The 19,064-nt window shown below is 33.0% G+C and overlaps 1 protein-coding gene across 6 annotated transcripts in view; it reads right to left on the bottom strand.

The window, feature by feature from the left end:
• Positions 1-1,166: 1,166 nt before the first annotated feature.
• Positions 1,167-19,064, bottom strand: part of LOC132737038 (dihydropyrimidinase-like) — a 38,685-nt gene continuing 20,787 nt past the window's right edge. For 3 of the 6 annotated variants that reach the window (XM_060724270.1, XM_060724269.1, XM_060724267.1), the window contains exons 5-15: positions 18,409-18,551; positions 17,863-17,931; positions 15,989-16,109; positions 13,653-13,809; positions 10,873-11,014; positions 10,030-10,113; positions 9,286-9,465; positions 8,632-8,718; positions 7,551-7,758; positions 6,247-6,366; positions 1,167-2,805 (exon numbers count right to left, since the gene is read on the bottom strand). In XM_060724270.1, coding sequence (XP_060580253.1) covers positions 2,720-2,805; positions 6,247-6,366; positions 7,551-7,758; positions 8,632-8,718; positions 9,286-9,465; positions 10,030-10,113; positions 10,873-11,014; positions 13,653-13,809; positions 15,989-16,109; positions 17,863-17,931; positions 18,409-18,551 — 1,397 coding nt within the window. In that variant the 3' untranslated portion in view covers positions 1,167-2,719. Of the gene's footprint in view, positions 2,806-6,246; positions 6,367-7,550; positions 7,759-8,631; positions 8,719-9,285; positions 9,466-10,029; positions 10,114-10,872; positions 11,015-13,652; positions 13,810-14,227; positions 14,349-15,988; positions 16,110-17,862; positions 17,932-18,408; positions 18,552-19,064 lie in introns of all 6 variants that reach the window. The other 3 variants (XM_060724268.1, XM_060724273.1, XM_060724272.1) reach the window with 3 other exon arrangements.

The raw sequence follows: 19,064 nt of genomic DNA on the forward strand, positions 1-19,064 counted from the left end.
TTTTGACCTTGCGACCCCAATATAGGTCATATGCCGACGTTCCAGCTTTACTGGTGGAGGAAGACCTCGGGTGTCCTGTGCGTTATTTCAGGCCAATCGGGCACCTGAATAGAACCACCTATGTTCCGTAAGCTAGCTAGATACATGTAGCTTTCTAAATCTTTCTTTCAATATAGGCAATCATCCTATGAAGTTTTAACACTGTAAGCCAAACAGAACTTGTGTTATGCTTCATAGTGTTAAGGTCATTGTGACCCTGACCTTATGAACCTAAAATCAATAGGGGTCATGTATTGGATTTGGCTGTTCATCCTATAAAATTTTACAGGTGTAGGCTGATCAATACTTAAGTTATTGAGGGAAAACCATTTTAAGTTTTAAGGTTATTGTGACTGTTGCTCCAAAAACCAAATTGCTAAGGATGCCTGGGGATTTAACATAATATGCCTGAAATTCTTTCGGGCATATAAAAAGGAATTGACGTTCAACAGCATTTTATGACCAATTTGGTTCATTTTAAGGTTTCTATACACTAGTCTTGTGTTTTTTCTTCCTGTAACAAACTGAAGATGGAAGTATTTTCAACAGTTTAGTTCTAAACTTTACTGAACTAGAATTAAAACGTAAAACAAGATATTTCTACTGGGTATACTTTAATCTTTAGCCAAGTATAAACTTAATAAACAATTACAGTGAGGCTTTAAAATAAAACAAAAGATTTTTACCATATTACACATAAATCTACTACATTCAGCAAAAAAGTTCATTTTATTATCAAAAATTTTCATTTGTCAAATTTCAAACTCAAGTTTGCTCTCCCCAGATGTGATAATGTAAAGTTAGTTGTTAAATTAACTCATCATTCTGTACTAAAATATCCCTGATTTTGGTCAAGCCACAACTTGTTGAGATAATAAGTAGACACCTTAGCTGTAATTCTACCACTGTGCAGTATCTAATCTTTTAATGTCACATAACATTTTTATTAATTTGAGTTTTATTCTAAAAACGTCATTTGCAAAAAAGAATGAACAGGGTCATTGCTTCTTACAAATTAACAGTGCTTTTTCTTTAAAATGAGAGAAAAAATTAAAATAAGACATAATTCTACTATCTAAAGCATTTACAATATCTACAACTTCTACATGTACATTTTACAAAAATTAAAAATTTAACAATACTTTCAATGTTTCAGCAATGTGCCTGAAAATTGGTTCATTAAGAATCTTACAAAAAGAATTTTACAATTATATACCAGTAAATCACTCTAAAAATGATGATAATTTATTATCCTATAAATAGAGACACTGTATACAGACAACATTTATTTGAATTATTTTTGTTTCACTCACTCGTCATTAAAAAAGCAAGGCAATAAGGTTTACTATATCAATTCCAAATACATATGGAGTATAAATAGAAATAATTTTTTCATTATAAATAATTTGCTTTTCTTCCTTTCAAATTTGTTTATCAAGAAATTAAAATTCCTTATATAAGACTGCTGAACCAATACAAAAATGGCACCCCCGTCTTATAAGGGTGATCAGCTTTATAGCCGAGTATGTATCTTAAATACTATAGTCTGTGTAAATGAATATATGGATAATGTATGCATTCCTCATTATATGTTTTAACATTTAAATAAAAGATGAAAATTAACACGAGGACATTCATATATCTCACTTTAATTACATAGAATTAATATGTGAACATTCAATGCGAGTCATTATTTAATAATGACAAAAAGTTACCGATATTTTAAATTTTCTGGGAAAACACATCTGGTAAGGTTTCAGTACCCCTTTTTTAATTTATCACATGATTATGTTACACTTTCAAACTGCTTGTATAAAATGTTTGTAGATCTTTTTACTTGTAAGTCACAAGTTGGCAGCTTAAACATAATTTGATATTTTTGGAAATGATAAATGCTGACAAATGAAACAATGCTAGTAACCATTATATTCATCACATTAATACAAAACCTATTGTCTTTCATATTTTATTTTCATTCAGTGACGTAAGTTTCACACTGATGCGACATAAAAAATGTTGAGCTTGACAAAAGAATACATGAAGCAGGGGATATATAAACACACTGAACACATTAAGCTTGAAATCCATCTTACACACCTATATATCTCAATAATTAATGTGAGACTTAGCCCTATAGGACGTAAAATAACCAATATAAACATCACTAAACTTGGAATATGTTAATATTATTGCCTAGCAACCCATTTTAAGTTAACAGCAAATTATATTTTATTCATGTTTACACATTTTCTTTCCTCAAACATCAAACAAGAAATTTCCACTAAAATTTTGCATAAATAAAAATTAAACATCTCCTAATTTGATTTCCCCTTTTCAAGATTTTTTTAAAATCATTCACAAAATTTCAAAAACTTATCTAGCCCTACTTAGGTGACGTGAAGTATTCATGTAAAGAATGGTATCTGTTAACTTTAGAATGCTCATAGTTAAAAAAAAAATGGCCCCACAAAACCGAATCATACAAGAGTTCAAACCCCACCCACTGTGGGACTTGCCACTTTGTATACTGTGTAATAATCTAGCAATGTTAAATAAGAATGACGCAATGAAACAAGATAATAAAACATAAGAAATGTTCTTGCTGTAGTATAGTATAACTGAATGTCTATACAAAATTGTACATCAAGTTAATTTGAAGATTCTAGACGGTAAAATAGTTCTACCAGAGGCTTGAAGATTGACCACCAGGTGGAGCTGCAACTCGGATCGTCTTTTTCCTAGCAATATTATCATCAACTTGACTCCCTGAAATTATAAAATACAAATTTGCTAAAACTTTTGCTCATCTTTTTTGAGATATAAAAACTATTCAATAATATTTTGGGCAAAACATATTTATTTCAAAAGAAAAAGCTTTAATTAAGAGAGAGAAGAATCCTTCATTAAACAATTAACAAAAAAAATTAAACCAACACCTAAAAATATCAATAAAAAAAAAGTATTTGACAAGCTTTAAATATTTTCGGCATAGACCGTTTGTAAGTCGGTCAGTCATATTAAGCCAGTAAGCATTCCTGGATTCGGTTCCAGTACTGAACTGTTTTGCTGCCTAGGAAATGTTTAACACTTTCTCCTTATCATTTACTTTACTTGTGATGGATGTGTCATTTGAAACATCAAGCTTTCATTTAAATTGTCATTGTGAAAATTGACAGAGCAAAGGACTCAGGTGCCGTCACCTTGACCTAAAGCTATTCATCACAGAGGTAATTGTACCAGATCCATAATATTTAGTCACCCATAACCATTAACATGTTAATATTAACAATGATTACATTAATATATTATGTATGGTGTAATATACCTGTGATTAGTTCGTGAAATAAAGTGTTCTTTTTTAAATATCTGAATAATTCTATTTTGGAAAGTACAGTTGAATGTATATTAACATTGTAAACAATGTCAGAAAATGGGAAATGGGAATTACTTAAGAAAAAAATCCTTATTCAATAAACATACATTAAAATTTTAAATCCCTGATATTTCTGTCTTTGTATGTTACTTAGGTTACTAGTAATCATTTTTTCAAACAAAAATCTCTGTCTATGTTCAATACAATGTATTTGTATTAATGCCTATTCCAAATTATTTCAGTAACATCTCAGTGTCTTATCTCTCCCAAAATTGTTCTTTGAAATTTCACCAGTGCCAAACTGTTCCCTAATTTCTGCCAAATTCTAAATTTGATCCGCTGAATTAACTAAGGAAAACCAATGGTGCCATCAAGGAAAACCTGAGCATCTCCAGTGACTAAAAAGCTCAGTTTTACCGGTCCAGTTAACACAGCCACATCACATAGCCTTATCTGATTTTTGCCTGACTATTGCTGTACTTGAACTATCATATATCTTTATATTAATAACTGATGACAAGTTATGAAAAACAAATTTGAAATTTTGAAAATATCTTCACAAAAGCTTCATACAAAGACAGAGAAATAACTATACAGGAATTTGATCATTTTACCAAATTCTTTTTTATAATAGAAGATAAGTAATTTCTACAGGGAAAAAACGTTTCAAACTAGTTAAATTCCATGCTTAAAGTACCAAAAGATCTCCTATCACTCTATCTTACAATGATAAACATAAACTTCAGTATAAAACAAGCAGAAATAATACATGTAAAAGCAGAAAAAATCTTCATGAAATAAATAAGTCATATTTTCATGCTTCAAGCTTTTTCTTTTCATTATTCGGTTCAAATACATTTTGTAGTTCCAAAAGCTATGAAGAACTTAACTTTAATGTTTTTCCTTTCCAAAATATGTTAATTTAATGTTATGAAAGTTTTAGCAACAAATCTTTTTTTATTAAATAAATGTGATAAAGTTGCAAAGAGAAAATGGTTGATTAGTGATAAATATTGGTCAAATTGTAATGGAATGAATGAAAGGAAAAGTAGGGAGTGCGCGATACATAGTTGCCATGGATACAAGTCTATTACAGCATGCCGACATGCATAAATGAGCATGCCAACAAAAGGTTGAGGATATATGTCGCGGTGCTAGCGAAAATTCTGCTTGTTGTATTAAGGGAATGTTTCTTCCTCCCTCCTCTAATTTGTTGTAAAAACGAAATAAAAAAAACTTACGATGATCTTCTAACAAAAAAATAAAATACAAGACAATGAATTCCTGCATAATTCATAAAACTACTGAAATAAAATATGTTACAAATCTCATTCCTAGAGGGTCTGTATTAGATTTACTAGCTAATGAGGACATCAGTTTAAATACCAAATTTATTAACAATATAATGATGCCATTTACGTAAGTTCTCAATACATGTTTCTTGCATATCAGACAATTATCTGCTATTTACATTGGTGCTAGAAAAACCTGTCTTACACCCCCAAGTAAGACAAGTCGTGTGTTTCACACAACATCATTCCCACTCGCCTTTTACGAATGAATTGCATTTTTAGGATGACATCATTGTCCCGTTAAGAATGAAGTTGTAAATTCATATGCTACTATAAGAAAGAAGTACTAATGAAAATATTAGAATTCGTAGTTTCTTTTCGTAGTATGATTATTAAATATGCAAGAAAAAGTATCAAACATCGGCTGTCATCACAGACAGGATTATCTAGCCCTTGGGTAACTTATTAGCAGAAACTCAGCAGAGCTTCATTACCACCATAAACAGATACCCTCAAGCTAGATATTCCTGTCTGTACTCCCAGTTGGTGTAAGATTCATATAATATTTACTCTCAGAGCTAACAATGCCCACTATCTGGCCAACTCCCGGTTATTTTATTTTAATTTGTCTGTAAAAAACTTGCTTCAAATATCAATTTCCTCAGAAAACTCAGCCTTAACCTCATGTCTACATTTAATTTAGATAAAACAGATTTAAATAAAACTTGTTTGTTTGTTTCATTTTACGCCTTTTCCCCAACAGTATTTCAGTGATATAGGCGGGTAGTTTCCTAACCATCTCCTGGAGAGTTACACCAGTACTAGACTACCTTCCTTCGTGCTAAACTACCAAAGCATCTCCCGGGGATCAAACCCATGCCAGAGAGGTAACTGGATTAGAAGTCATCGACTCTAACCCCTCGGCCACGGAGGCGGACAAATAAAACTTGGAAAAAACTGATAGCAATAAGCTTTTACATACCATACCACAAATGTATGTTTTTAATTCAAGGAAAACTATGATGACTTGGGCATAGCTGAAGTATGAGGCATAGTTGATTGAAGTTCTAATCAATTTTAAACACAAGTTTTAACAGGATGAAGAGAAGCGCACATTTAGAATACCAGAAAGCATCTTCCTATACTTAGAATCTCATGGAAATAATTTGAAACATTCAGTCAACAATAAGCCATGATAAAGCTAAACAAGACAATTTTATACACATGACCAGCATATCAAGTCTATCCATTAAAATATATGCCTGCAATGAAAAATAGGTTTTTTCTGCGATGTGTCTCATTTTAAATAATGATTCTCGGTCAGTCTACCAGTAATATGACCAATGTGAACAATGACGTCAAACAAGTAAATGAAATTGATCTGAAACAAGCTGTGTTAACTTAATGAAGCGTTTTACAGACAATATTAAAAGCTTAAATCATAAAGACACCCGATACTGATGGGTACAACACTGCTCGAGGTTATTTGGTCAGGCTGCGATACCCAGTGACGGGGATCAACAGTGGGCGACCAAAACCTACCATATAGCTCGTAATTTCCACAGGAATCATATTCCCCACAGGATTCATATTCCCCACCCGAATCAAAATCTGCACACCCACCTTCGCATCGCAATAATATTTTCCGTAGAATTTTATCAGCTAAAATTAATAAATAAAACGGTAATTTTTTCTGATATTCTGCTTGATCAACTATACAGACAGGAAAAATATTTAAACATCAAAACTTATATAAAAAGAACATATGAATTAGAGATACTGGATAACTATACAGTCAGAATCATATAACCATGTAAAAAATTTGAAATATGTTAAGAATTTATATCAAATTTACAGAAAAACTGTACAGGAGCTTCGAGATATATCAAGTTTTTATTAACAATCTTTAGAACATAAATTCTTTTTTTTTTCCCCTCCATATCAAATGTGTTTCAACAATTTTGAGCCAATGACTGCATAAAAATTTGAGAAAAAAATACTTATTTATAATCAAAGACAACTTTCTACCATTTTCAACTTGAATTTTTAAAACTTTTGCAAAACAATTACATAAAACTCAACAAAGACAACAAATTTAACAAGACTGGAAAGTTTAAAATTAAATATGCTTTGACCCAAGTAATGAAGTTTTGATTTCAAAGCAGCTGTATAGTTTAAATTCTTAATTATAATTGGTTGACACACTGAATATAATATTTTCATAGACTAGTTATGTATTATTAAATATTTCTATACAATATACCAATGGAAATTACCAGCTACACGGATTATTTGACATGCCCAGTCATTCTCTTATACAGGGATTACAAGCATATATATTTATTAATTTTGTATCTACAACCCTCCCATTTCCAATTGCGTTAAAGAAATTTCATCACCTAATCAACTTATACGTAACCTTAAATTGTATGTAGATAAGAAACTTGAGTAAATATTTTGCAGGAGATTGTTTCATTCCTCATAGAAGATAAAGTTAATCATAACCTCAATTAATTTTCTTGTGCTAATAACTAATTTATTATTATTGAAGGGTCTACATACACTTAATTCAGATAAAGTTTATGAACAGATTTCTTCAACTTGACCATATATGGGTCACGATAGTGTCTGTAAAACCCAAACTGACGTTTATCCAAATAACAAATTTTGAAAGATGATCAAAATAATTTACAAATTCAAGACTTTATAACAAGATAAAGTCTTCTTCCAAAAAAAATTTTAGACTGCCATTTTTGTTATTTACAGACATTTAACATGAGAAAAAAAAAATCAACAATGTCCTCATAGCTTGTACTAAAAAAAGCGCAAGGCAGAATGTTAGCTACCACTGAAAGAAAAGCTAGAGTCCTGTTGGTTTCGACCTCCAGATCTTGTTGGCGGCCTGTTGTGGAATTCATTTGACATATCATCTCCCATTATAACGTTGTCCACTTTGTTACGATGGATGGGTGGAGTCATTTCAACACTGTTCATCTTCACCTCGGTGACAGGACCTTCGTACACCTCTCGATCAACTTTAACTGGTTTACGAGCCTACAACACGGAAACACATAACTATATTGTAGTCACTGATCAAATATCTCTATTTGATAATCAGTGTTATTTTAATTTTTGCTTTAGCATTGGGCAGTATCATTTATCTTTCTGCTTCAAATGGACCCAGCGGTCCATAATTGACACAAGCTTATCAGCCACCATGAATGTGAAGACTAGGCTGTTTAAAAAAAACAATTGGCATACAACTGTTCTAGTCTACACTTATTATGAGGAAAGTCGGACACAATTTCAACAAAATAAAATGCTTCATATTTCAATTTATTTTCTCTCATTAATTTAAACATTAAAACACATACATATTTCACTATTTACTTTTTTCAATATTATCAATATGTGATCTATGGTTACTGTACAATATTATTAATATGTGATCTATGGTTACTGTATAAGTGGTTTTTGTAAAATATGTAAGACGCAAAGTCACAATCACTTTCATTTCTCAATCAACTATTTAGTCTTAACCCTTAAACTGCTGAATAGATTAGTGATGAGCAGTTTGCCACCAGTATAGAGCCAGGCCAGCTCGCATATTTGTGCAGTCTAACCGAGCTTAATACTGCTGGTAGCTCAATTTTTATACCTTGACACTAAATTCTCTTAAACTTAGGATTGTTCCAAATTTAAAGCTAGGAAAATAAATGTAACAGGGTGAGAAAAATATACAGCCTGACAGGAAACTCAGGACCCTCAGAATACCGTGCCAGGGCCTTACCGACTGAGCTATCCGGCCGCTTATACATCTCCCCTAAATAGTAAATAGTCCTGAACTGTAACATAAATGAGAGAAAATCAGAGAGGTAAAAGAATATTTATTATACAGTATAACATAAAACATTAATTTCAACTTACAATTTCTAAAGCTTCTACTCTTCCATATACTTTCTCGGCATAACAAGGGGTGGGGATAAAACGACCTTGACCTTGAGTCACTTTCAACTGTAAATAACACACATCATTTGAATATAGAAAATAAAATTGTAACGTTTTTTTGAGTTGATTTTAGTCTTACAATAAACTTACAATTAGCTATTTCTATGATTTTTTAACACTTTATTCAACTTTAAAAGAATTGATTTGACCAAAAACAAACAAAATGTGGATTTGACAGAGCATCATCATTACTAAACAACCTTAAAAACAAGTTATCTTAGCATTTTAGGGTATAAATCTATATCTTATGAAATATTTTAATAAAATTTATCAACAGTAAAATTATATTGGTTCCAGTATTATTTGGTTAATTCCCGAAAAAGCTGTAACATAGAATAATGTACGTAAACAATAAAAAGTTCCGGAACAAAAAAATATTATTTTGCTATTTAAAGTAGGGTTTTATCCGTTTAGCAATGATTATGTGCATGCGCCTTCCCTTTTAAGGCAATAAATTACCATTTTTATTTCATACAAGCATTTTGGAAGTATACTTTTTTAAATTCAAACAATAATTTTTGCATCAGATATATAGCTTTATACACTTTAAGTTCAACAATAATAACTTATCACCTGTCCCTCATCGACAACTACATGTCCGTTACTGATAACATACAAGGGTACACCATGACAAACCATGCCTTCAAAGATATTAAAATCTACAGCCTGGTGGTGGGTTTTTGCGGAGATTGTCCGTGTTTGTTTTGGGTCCCAGATAACTATATCAGCATCTGAACCTACAGCTATCCTTCCCTGATATAAAATAATACACGTAAATATTGACTTAATACAATTACCTAAATATAATAATCATCTAAACAATTAAAATCCCTAGCGAAGGTTCCTACTTATGTCACATTGTACTATTACGGTTGTTTGACATTTTGGCAGCTTTGATGGATGAAGGCGTGTTATATCAAAACCACAGACTTTTGATAGTTTCTTCACATGTGATAATTTAATGTTCCAGCAGCATTTTATATCACAGCAGTGAAAGAAAAAGTAACACAGTGCATCAGTATTACTATAATATATTTCTAGCAGTCTCATATATATATCCCTGTCAACTAAGTTAGAAAGAGAGGGCATTAGATCAACAGACTTTAGAATTGTGAGTCTTCAGCAATGTATGTTATATAAACAAGATTTTGGAAGAAGAAAATATATATCTTAATACCATTCATTTCCTATCATTGGTTTAAGTGATAGATCTCATAAATGAATAAGTTCCGGTACATAATTCAAATGAAGTTATCAGGTATTTGATATATGAAACTGTAAACATTCTGTTATTTTAACAAACTTATATAGTCTTACCTTTTGTGGATAAATATTGAATATTTTAGCAGCATTACTACTAGTGACTGCTACAAATCTACAGGGGTCCATTTTACCAGATGTCTGAAATAAAACATTGCAATAATACTGTAATGTTTCAACAAACTGTCAGTAAATATGCCTCTTTCTTTAATTATCCAATTACATATTCATGTTCGTTGACACCATTACATAGATCTTAAAAACTTGTCCTTTGTTTATTATTTGTTCCACCTGTGTTTATTATTTGTTCCACCTGTATCATTTTTCTCAGTATTTAATTATATAAATAAAATGCCTAAAAACATCCAGAACGGCAAAACTGAAAATGTTGCAGGACTCGGTTTGATAGAGCCTGTTCATGGACATTACTGCAACAAACAAGCTACCACCCACACCCCTTGGCATTGGCCTAAGCTGAATTCAACATTTAACATATAATGGTAAAACTTGGATTAAGAGCATATTAGATGCTGAGTAACTGGAGAAAGTAGCGAAGTAATGTGTCGTAAAGGTAGCAAATGTTAACAAATTAGTATTTTGACTTCCATACAAAATACTAAATCCACTACAATTACACTTATTGCCAACAGAGCAAAAGATATAACATGTGTACGGCAAATGTTTAATTTTTGGAAATTGTGATAAGATACCAAAACAAAAAGTTTTTGAGGAATAAAATTAATTGCATTAATGAGGCACAATGGGCCTTTAAAGGATATGAACCAACAGTCATACAAGAGGACCCCGAAAAAGAGAACCTATATGTCCCTAACTTTAATGCTGTGTCACAAGCCCCACCCTCTGACAAGAGATTTAACAGTAAAACATAAAGACACTAACCACACCCTTTTCCCAGATAACTGACATTCTATCTTCTACACCGTTTACACCGTTTGGAATCTTTCTAAAGTCATCTTTTCCTAGAGCCTTCTGATCAGCATTGAATGTACAGTTGTCTGTCCCTGTCACTTGTAAATCACCACTGTAAATAAATCATATTTATGTCTCTCTCTCTATCAAATATATTATTTAGCAATATTTCTAATTTTACATATTCAAACAGTGGAATTTCTGAAGGTCTTATCAAGGTACATGTACACTTAAAACTTTGTAAAGCAAATGTCTTCAAAATATTCATACGTATAAATCAAAACTAGAACTCCGCGAGTCGGATGTGTCGTCTTGTGAACAATATAGTTTAAGAAAAATGGCAAAGACAAAAATGAAATTTTAAAATCAACAAAGGGCAAAAACTCAAAAAATAAGAAATGCAGATCAGCAGTTTCTGTGCACTGCACTTCTTATCATTAAAATCTATCATCCTATTAAGTTTCAAGTCTAAAGATTTTATAATTTATGAGAAATGGCCTGGACAAAAATAAAGTATGAAAATTAACAAAGGGCAATAACTTAAAAAATAGGAAATGCAGATCAGCAGTTTAAGTGCACTGCACTTCTTATCAGTTAGATCTATCATCCTATTAAGTTTCAAGTATAAACCTTTTATAATTTATGAGAAATGGCCTGGACAAAAATAAAGTATGAAAATAAACAAAGGGCAATAACTCAAAAAATAAGAAAGGCAGAGTACCAGTTCTTGGGCACTGCACTTCTTCTTAATGAGATCTAATCCTATGAAGTTGCATGTCCATAGCTTTTATACTTTAGAAGAAAAGGCCTGGACAAAAATAAAGTATGAAAATTAACAAAGGGCAATAACTCAAAAAATAAGAAATGCAGAGTACCAGTTCTTGTGCACTGCACTTTTCCTTCATGAGATCTATCATCCTATGAAGTTTCAAGTCCAAAGCTTTTATAATTAATGAGAAATGGCCTGGACAAAAATAAAGTATGAAAATTAACAAAGGGCAATAACTCAAAAATAAGAAATGCAGAGTACCAGTTCTTGGGCACTGCACTTCTCCTTAATGAGATCTATCATGCTATGAAGTTTCATGTCCATAGCTTTTATACTTTAGGAGGAAAGGTCTGGACAAAAATAAAGTACGAAAATTACCAAAGGGCAATAACTCAAAAAATAAGAAATGCAGAGTACCAGTTCTTGTGCACTGCACTTTCTCTTAATGAGATCTATCATCCTATGAAGTTTCAAGTCCATAGCTTTTATACTTTAGGAGAAATGGCCTTGACAAAAATAAAGTATGAAAATTAACAAAGGGCAATTACTCAATAAATAAGAAATGCAGAGTACCAGTTCTTGTGCACTGCACTTCTTCTTAATGAGATCTATCATCCTATGAAGTTTCAAGTCCATAAATTTTACACTTAAGGAGAAATGGCCTGGACAAAAATAAAGTATGAAAATAAACAAAGGGCAATAACTCAAAAAATAAGAAGAACATAGTACCGGTTCTTGTGCACTGCACTTCGGGTCATTATGAGAAGCATGCATACCATGTTTGCAGTCAATCAGACTTATAATGATTGACTTATGCTCCGGACAAGCTTTAGGGGACGCCGACGACGACACCGACAACGACGCCGCCGTCGAAAGTAACCCCTATATGTCGCCTTTTTCAAGGCGACACAAAAATTAAGGGAAACTTAAAGTATTGAGAATTAGCAACAATTCTTTGCAGTTTAACTTGACATTTTTAACAATCCATACATGTAGCTTTCTTTAACCTTTTACCCCATGAGCATATTGCGAAAAATGCCCGTTTTCATTGAAAAGCCTCCTGTAACAAGTTCAAACTGCTATGAAACTAGGAAAAATGCTTCAATACTAATGAAACTTGGCACAAATGTTGACTACACCATAGCCTCTGTAACAGCATGCTCAATGGTAAATTTCCTGATACCATGGCAACGGAGGACATCTCAAAATTGCCAAAAATCTCTGTTTTGCATTGTTTTTTTCCATCAAAACTGATTTCAAAGTGCGACAACTTCTCAATGAATTGAGATAGAGTAAAAGGCTTTTCAGCGTCAGTTACTAGTTACCCTAAGATCGACCTGAGGCCATTTTTAGCCTGTCACAAGTCCAAAATTTTCTTGGCGTTGTGGGGGACTCTGCCCCCCTTCAAACCCCCCAAACAGAAGGGGGCACGTCCCCCTTCTGGCAAGCCCCTGATGATATATTTGGATGGGGGACGGCGCCGAAAAAGTGGTCACTTTTTTTAACAACATTTCTCAAACGGAAAACAGTGTTAAGGGTCTAAATAGGGCATTTTTTCACAGTTTGAGGCCTCAAAAGGGGATGGGGGAAAGCCGTCGAAACACGCTTATATAAGGGAAAAGGTTAAATAATATCTGAAATCCTGAATATGCTCTTACTTGTGAAGATAACCTGTTTTAAAATGATGTTAACAGTCTTCAGTTCTATCCAACCTTATTTTGCACTTGGTTTCACTTATTTTTTATTGTTAGTTTCTGGTATTTTAGTTTTAAGTTTCAGAAATTTCAGTTTCAAGATACTTTTTTTATGCTGAATTTGATTTTAAATCTCACAATGTTTATGTCATATGACTACTCAAGTAGCTTCACAACCACTGGATAATTCCATTATATTTTGTAAAGGATGTGCCAACACCTGAGTAGAACATGAAGAGTTTTAGTATGATAGATGGATAGTTTCCTAACATTAGATATATACATACTTAGCAAGCAGGTCCATGAGATAGGAGGGTGTGGTTGGGTCAGGTCTAAGTGGTGGGCCCATCACATGACCAGCTGCATGGCGCCAACACTTGTTCCACTGATGAGTACCATCTGTACCTAGACTAGCAGCGATTGGTTCACCAAATACTACACATCCTGTATTATATAACATTCTTATTTAAATATACAACCTCAAAAATAACATGACTGGTATAAACCACTAACAAGAATAAGGCCATAACCACTCACAAGAAAATCACATGAATTTCCAAAAATCTTTTCTAACAAATTTTTCAAAAGCATTTAGTAAGCGGTAAGTAAGTTTCTTTGTGTCAAAAGCAAGTCACTACATAATTTTCAATTCAGCACCATTGGTTAAGATTTAATATCAACTACATTTGAAGCTAAATCAATTGAAACCAGATGGACACTAATTAACTCTTCACTTAAAAATAATTACCTGAAGAAGAGAAATAACCCAGATTTAAAAAAAATTATCTTCATTTCTAAAATGTCCATCTCATATTATGTAATCCTCTACCATAGAGTGATTTTCTGTAAACCTATACCATACCTCTTCTCCTAGCATCAGCTATATTGCTGCCTGATGTTTTACTCATGACTTTAACAATGTATAGAGGACAATTAGCCTGGTTAGCCACAGCTATAGCCCTGTTCACAGCTTCCCCTTCCACCTAAAACAACATAGTCCAGCTCCCTTTAATATGTTACCTTCTTATCTCACACTTTGTTACAACACCTACACATGCACTCACATGTTAGCTTTACCTCCGAGTTAAAAGTTGTTCTGACAAGGCAGCATGCATTTGTCAAGCAGGAATATGGCAGAAAATAAAATAATAAAGCAGAATAAAAATAAGCAACAACAAAGATTCAGACTTACCTGATCATAACCAGCTTTCTGTCAAGTGTTATGCAAACCTGTAGGAAATACACACCTACTTCTGAAAACTTCTACTTTCATTTCCTGCTGAAGCATTAGTTAAGTAAATGCTGCATTGATCTAGATTCTTTTATGGTGATGGTGGATAATCACTTATTTTAAACACATACCTACAAATGGTCCATGGTTATATCAGGCTCATATTTAGCATTGTAGATGGAATAAAACAGTATGAAAAGGTGCAGGCATCAATACTCACAACAAGAGCCGGTTGAACCGGGTGAACCGGGATGCTCCCCGAATAGGTTTTGGACACAGGAAGGTATACCTCTTGTTGTGTCAGAGTTATGTCACAGACAAAGTTCAAAGTGTAAAAACAACCCAAATATTGTGCATGACACATTGTCTAAATATGGTGATCATTTTTGTGAAATAGTTGTAAAATCCGATTTCAAATAACAAAGTTATGCACCTGACATTATTTTGCTGCAAGGTCATGCTGTGACCTTGACCTTCAACGAAGTGACCTAAATGTTGCATGCGACTCGTCGATTCAATATGGTGATCATCTCTGTGAAATAGTTGTTAAATCTGACTTCCAGTAACAAAGTTATGGGCCGGACACGATTTTGCTGCAAGGTCATACCGTGACCTTGACCTTCAAGGTAGCGACTTAAATGTTGCGCATGACACGTCATCTTAATATGATGATCATTTCTGTGAAATACTTTTTAAATCTAACTTCAAATAGGGAAGTTATGGGCCGGACACGATTTTGCTGCAAGGTCATGCTGTGACCTTGACCTTCAAGGAAGCGACCCACATGTTGCACGCGACACATCGTCTCAATATGGTGATCATTTCTGTGGAATATTTTTTAAATCTGACTTCAAATAACAAAGTTATGGACCGGACCCGATTTTGCTGCAAGGTCATGCTGTGACCTTGACCTTCAAGGTAGCGACCCAAATGTTGCGCGCGACACGTTGTCTCAATATGGTGATCATTTCTGTGAAATATTTTTAAAATCCGACTTCAAATAATGAAGTTATGGACCGGACACGATTTTGCTGCAAGGTCATGTTGTGACCTTGACCTTCAAGGTAGCGACCCAAATGTTGCGCGCGACACATCGTCTCAATATGGTGATCATTTCTGTGAAATAATTTTAAAATCCGACTTCAAATTACAAAGTTATGGGCCGGACACGAATTCGGGACGTACGTACGTACGTACGTACGTACGGACGGACAACCCGACGACTATATGCTCCCCCGAAATTTTTCGGGGAGCATAAAAAACACCAGAATCACTATTCAACCCAAAGATTTCACATCAGTAGTTAGTGGTTCCTGTTTATCTCGGGTTATATCTTACCTCTTCAAGTTGTGTTTTACTTTATTTATAGTTAAATTTCATGAGACTACGTACCTCGTTTACGTGCCGCACATACGACATCTGCGGAGGATTTGCTCATCACATGTACAACATATAGCGGACAGTTTGCCTGATTGGCCAACATGATGGCACGATTTGTAGCTTCTGCCTCTACCTACATACAACAACAAAACATACAACATCTACATGCTCGTAACTAAAAACCAATCACATTTCTACACTCAAACACTTTGAAAACACACAACATATTTGAGCTGTGTCATGACAAAACCAACATAATGGGTTTGCGACCAGCATGGATCCAGACCAGATTGCGAGGATGCGCAGGCTGGTCTGGATCCATTCTGGTCGCAAACCCATTATGTTGGTTTTGTCATGACACAGCTCATTTCTAACCCTGTTCTCCAAACCTTTATTTTAAATAATAGTTTTCTATTTTATTTTGTGCTTGATTTTATTTCATCAGGGATCATCTGGCAGCACTTGAGTAACTCAGAAACTTTATACCCTTATTTTATATACTAGATATATGACTGGCATGGAAATTTATTATCTTAGACAATCTTGCTCATTGTGATGTATTTTCAAGTGTTTCAGTGTGTATATTAAAAGTTAAGATACCTTATAAAACATAGTTTTTTAATTTTCTTGTCAATGTCATATGTTGGTGCATACAACAGACTGGCAAATTTTAGATATCATATTGGAAGGTATCTTAACTTTTAGTAAATAGAAATTGATAAATAAGTATTCAAACTTTCTAACATAAAAAAAAGCAAATAAATTAAAACTGGAACAACAACTTCTATTACTTGTTATTGCTACAAAAAAAGAAGATAAAAGTGTGCAATAAAAACAACAACTAAATGGTAAAAATTCCTCCTGACTGACATAAAATGATCAAGACAGCTAACCCCACATACATTTTATAAGTATAAAACTTATTGCAGTCAATACCTATCATCTTATATTACCTTAAAAAGAAGATGCTTGTTTATCAAAAGGGGAAAAAAAATTAAGATACATAGCACACATCATGATTTGTAATATCTTCCTAAAAATGTATGAAAAGTAGTCAAGCTACCATATTCCTACATTATAATACAATTTTCTGTTACAAGTCATGACTATTTTAAAGTGACCAGTGTTAAATATCCATAACTGTTAAATCAAGACGTAATAAAAAAAATGCAGGTTAGCTCCCTTGATTTTAACGAAATATTAATGCCTGCAAGAAGTAGTGTTATAAAATATTTTACACAACATGGCTATCAAATGAATCCCAGGAAGTAAATGAAACAAACAACAACAAAGCATGCTTTATATAAATTCAAGCTAGCATAAAAAATTATATTTCACAATCTTTAAAGAAAATTTCTTGAAATAATTAAATCAATCATTTAACACTCTGTATTAATGAATTTATTTTATACATTATACTACTTTGTAAAAACACTGCTATTAAGATGATACTTCCTATATAAGAGGAAATGTACAGAAATAATACAGTCAACCACTTGTGTTTGAAATATAAAATAACCAGACCAAGATAGCAAATTTGTTGACCTTGAAACATATAGTATTTAACAGTACAGTATGTATATCATGTAACGATGAATGACGTAAAATATTATAAAATAATAAATACAGTGTAGATCAAATTTCACCTTGAAGTATGACTTGTACAAAACATTATAAATAGAAATGAGCCATGTCACGACAAAACCAACATAGTGCGTTTGGGACCAGCATAACAAATAGAGAAACTGATAGCGAACAGCATGGATCCTGATCAGACTGCGCGGATGCGCAGGCTGGTCTGGATCTATGCTGGTCGCAAACGTATTATGTTGGTTTTGTCGTGACACGGCTCAAATGATGGCAAATGAAAAATTCATAGAGCGTACCTCCTCTGGGCGACACATTTCATGGGCTTCTGGTCCAAAAATGCCCTGCTCAGCCATCTCCTGGGCTTTCTGTAAAACACCCACATGAATAAATAATAGTGTATACATGTAAAAAAAAATCTTAAATTCATAAAACAACTCTGCTTCATTGGCTGCATTATTACAAACTTTGTTATGTGTATTTTCTAGGTTGTATTTTAAAGTCTAACACTAAGTGTAACTTAATGGTATATTGCAAATTTCTGACTGGATGTGAACCTACATTGGTAATGGGCAATAGTTTGCTGTCTTCTAATTCAACCACTCAGCAACTGAAACCGCTGGTGTAAAGCTAAGTGATTCATAGTCACACGACTTCTTTTAAACTATACTGGTTGAGAAAGACTAAACTTTTTTTCCTTACATTTCTGAAATTTTCAACAAAGCAATCTGAAAAGGTTCCACAAATAAAATATCTCCAAGCAGAGAAGGGGGTCATGATTTTTTAACCAAATATATACTACATCTACATATGCCAATACCAGGTAGCCAACAATAACTACTTACCTCAGCAATTAGATGACCATTTTCTGCATGAACCATAGCTAAAGCTCCCAGTTCCTTACATCTCTTGAATGCTGCATACAACTCACTGTCATCCAACATAAACACATCTTTATATGCTAAAAACATCTTGAATGAATTAATACCTGAAACAGAAAACAATTAAAATATGAAATAAAATCATATAATCTAAAACTAAATGTCAACTCAGAACTGAAATGTCATAAAAATATTTTTTGGTTCATGAAAACAGAATTCTAGTTGAGTTTGAAAACACATTAACAGATGACAACTTCAAGCTTTCTTTTCCTTAAAAATAAAGACCAGATAATCAATTCTATGCTTTATCACCAGGATGGGCTGCCATATGGGTTGAACCAACCTTTTACAGGTAAAAAATTATATTAGGTGCTTAGATATAGATAAAATGATTATATGGAGGAAACCCATCCACAGCCAAATACATGTTACAAAAAGCTTTTTTGGTAAAGAAAATGTTGGTGTTTGAAAAGACTGGTACTCTATTGACTTTAACATTTTTGAAATCCCATACTTTAAAGCAGCACGCCTCCAGATTCATGCTAATTTTCATGAAAATTTTGAAAATGTATTTGAATGTAAAATATTGTTGAGATAACCAAAAGGAAGCCATTTACATA

The sequence above is a fragment of the Ruditapes philippinarum genome, unplaced genomic scaffold (assembly GCF_026571515.1).
Source record: "Ruditapes philippinarum isolate M1 unplaced genomic scaffold, ASM2657151v2 ctg1233_1_1_1_1, whole genome shotgun sequence".
Classification (NCBI taxonomy): Eukaryota; Metazoa; Mollusca; class Bivalvia; order Venerida; family Veneridae; genus Ruditapes; species Ruditapes philippinarum.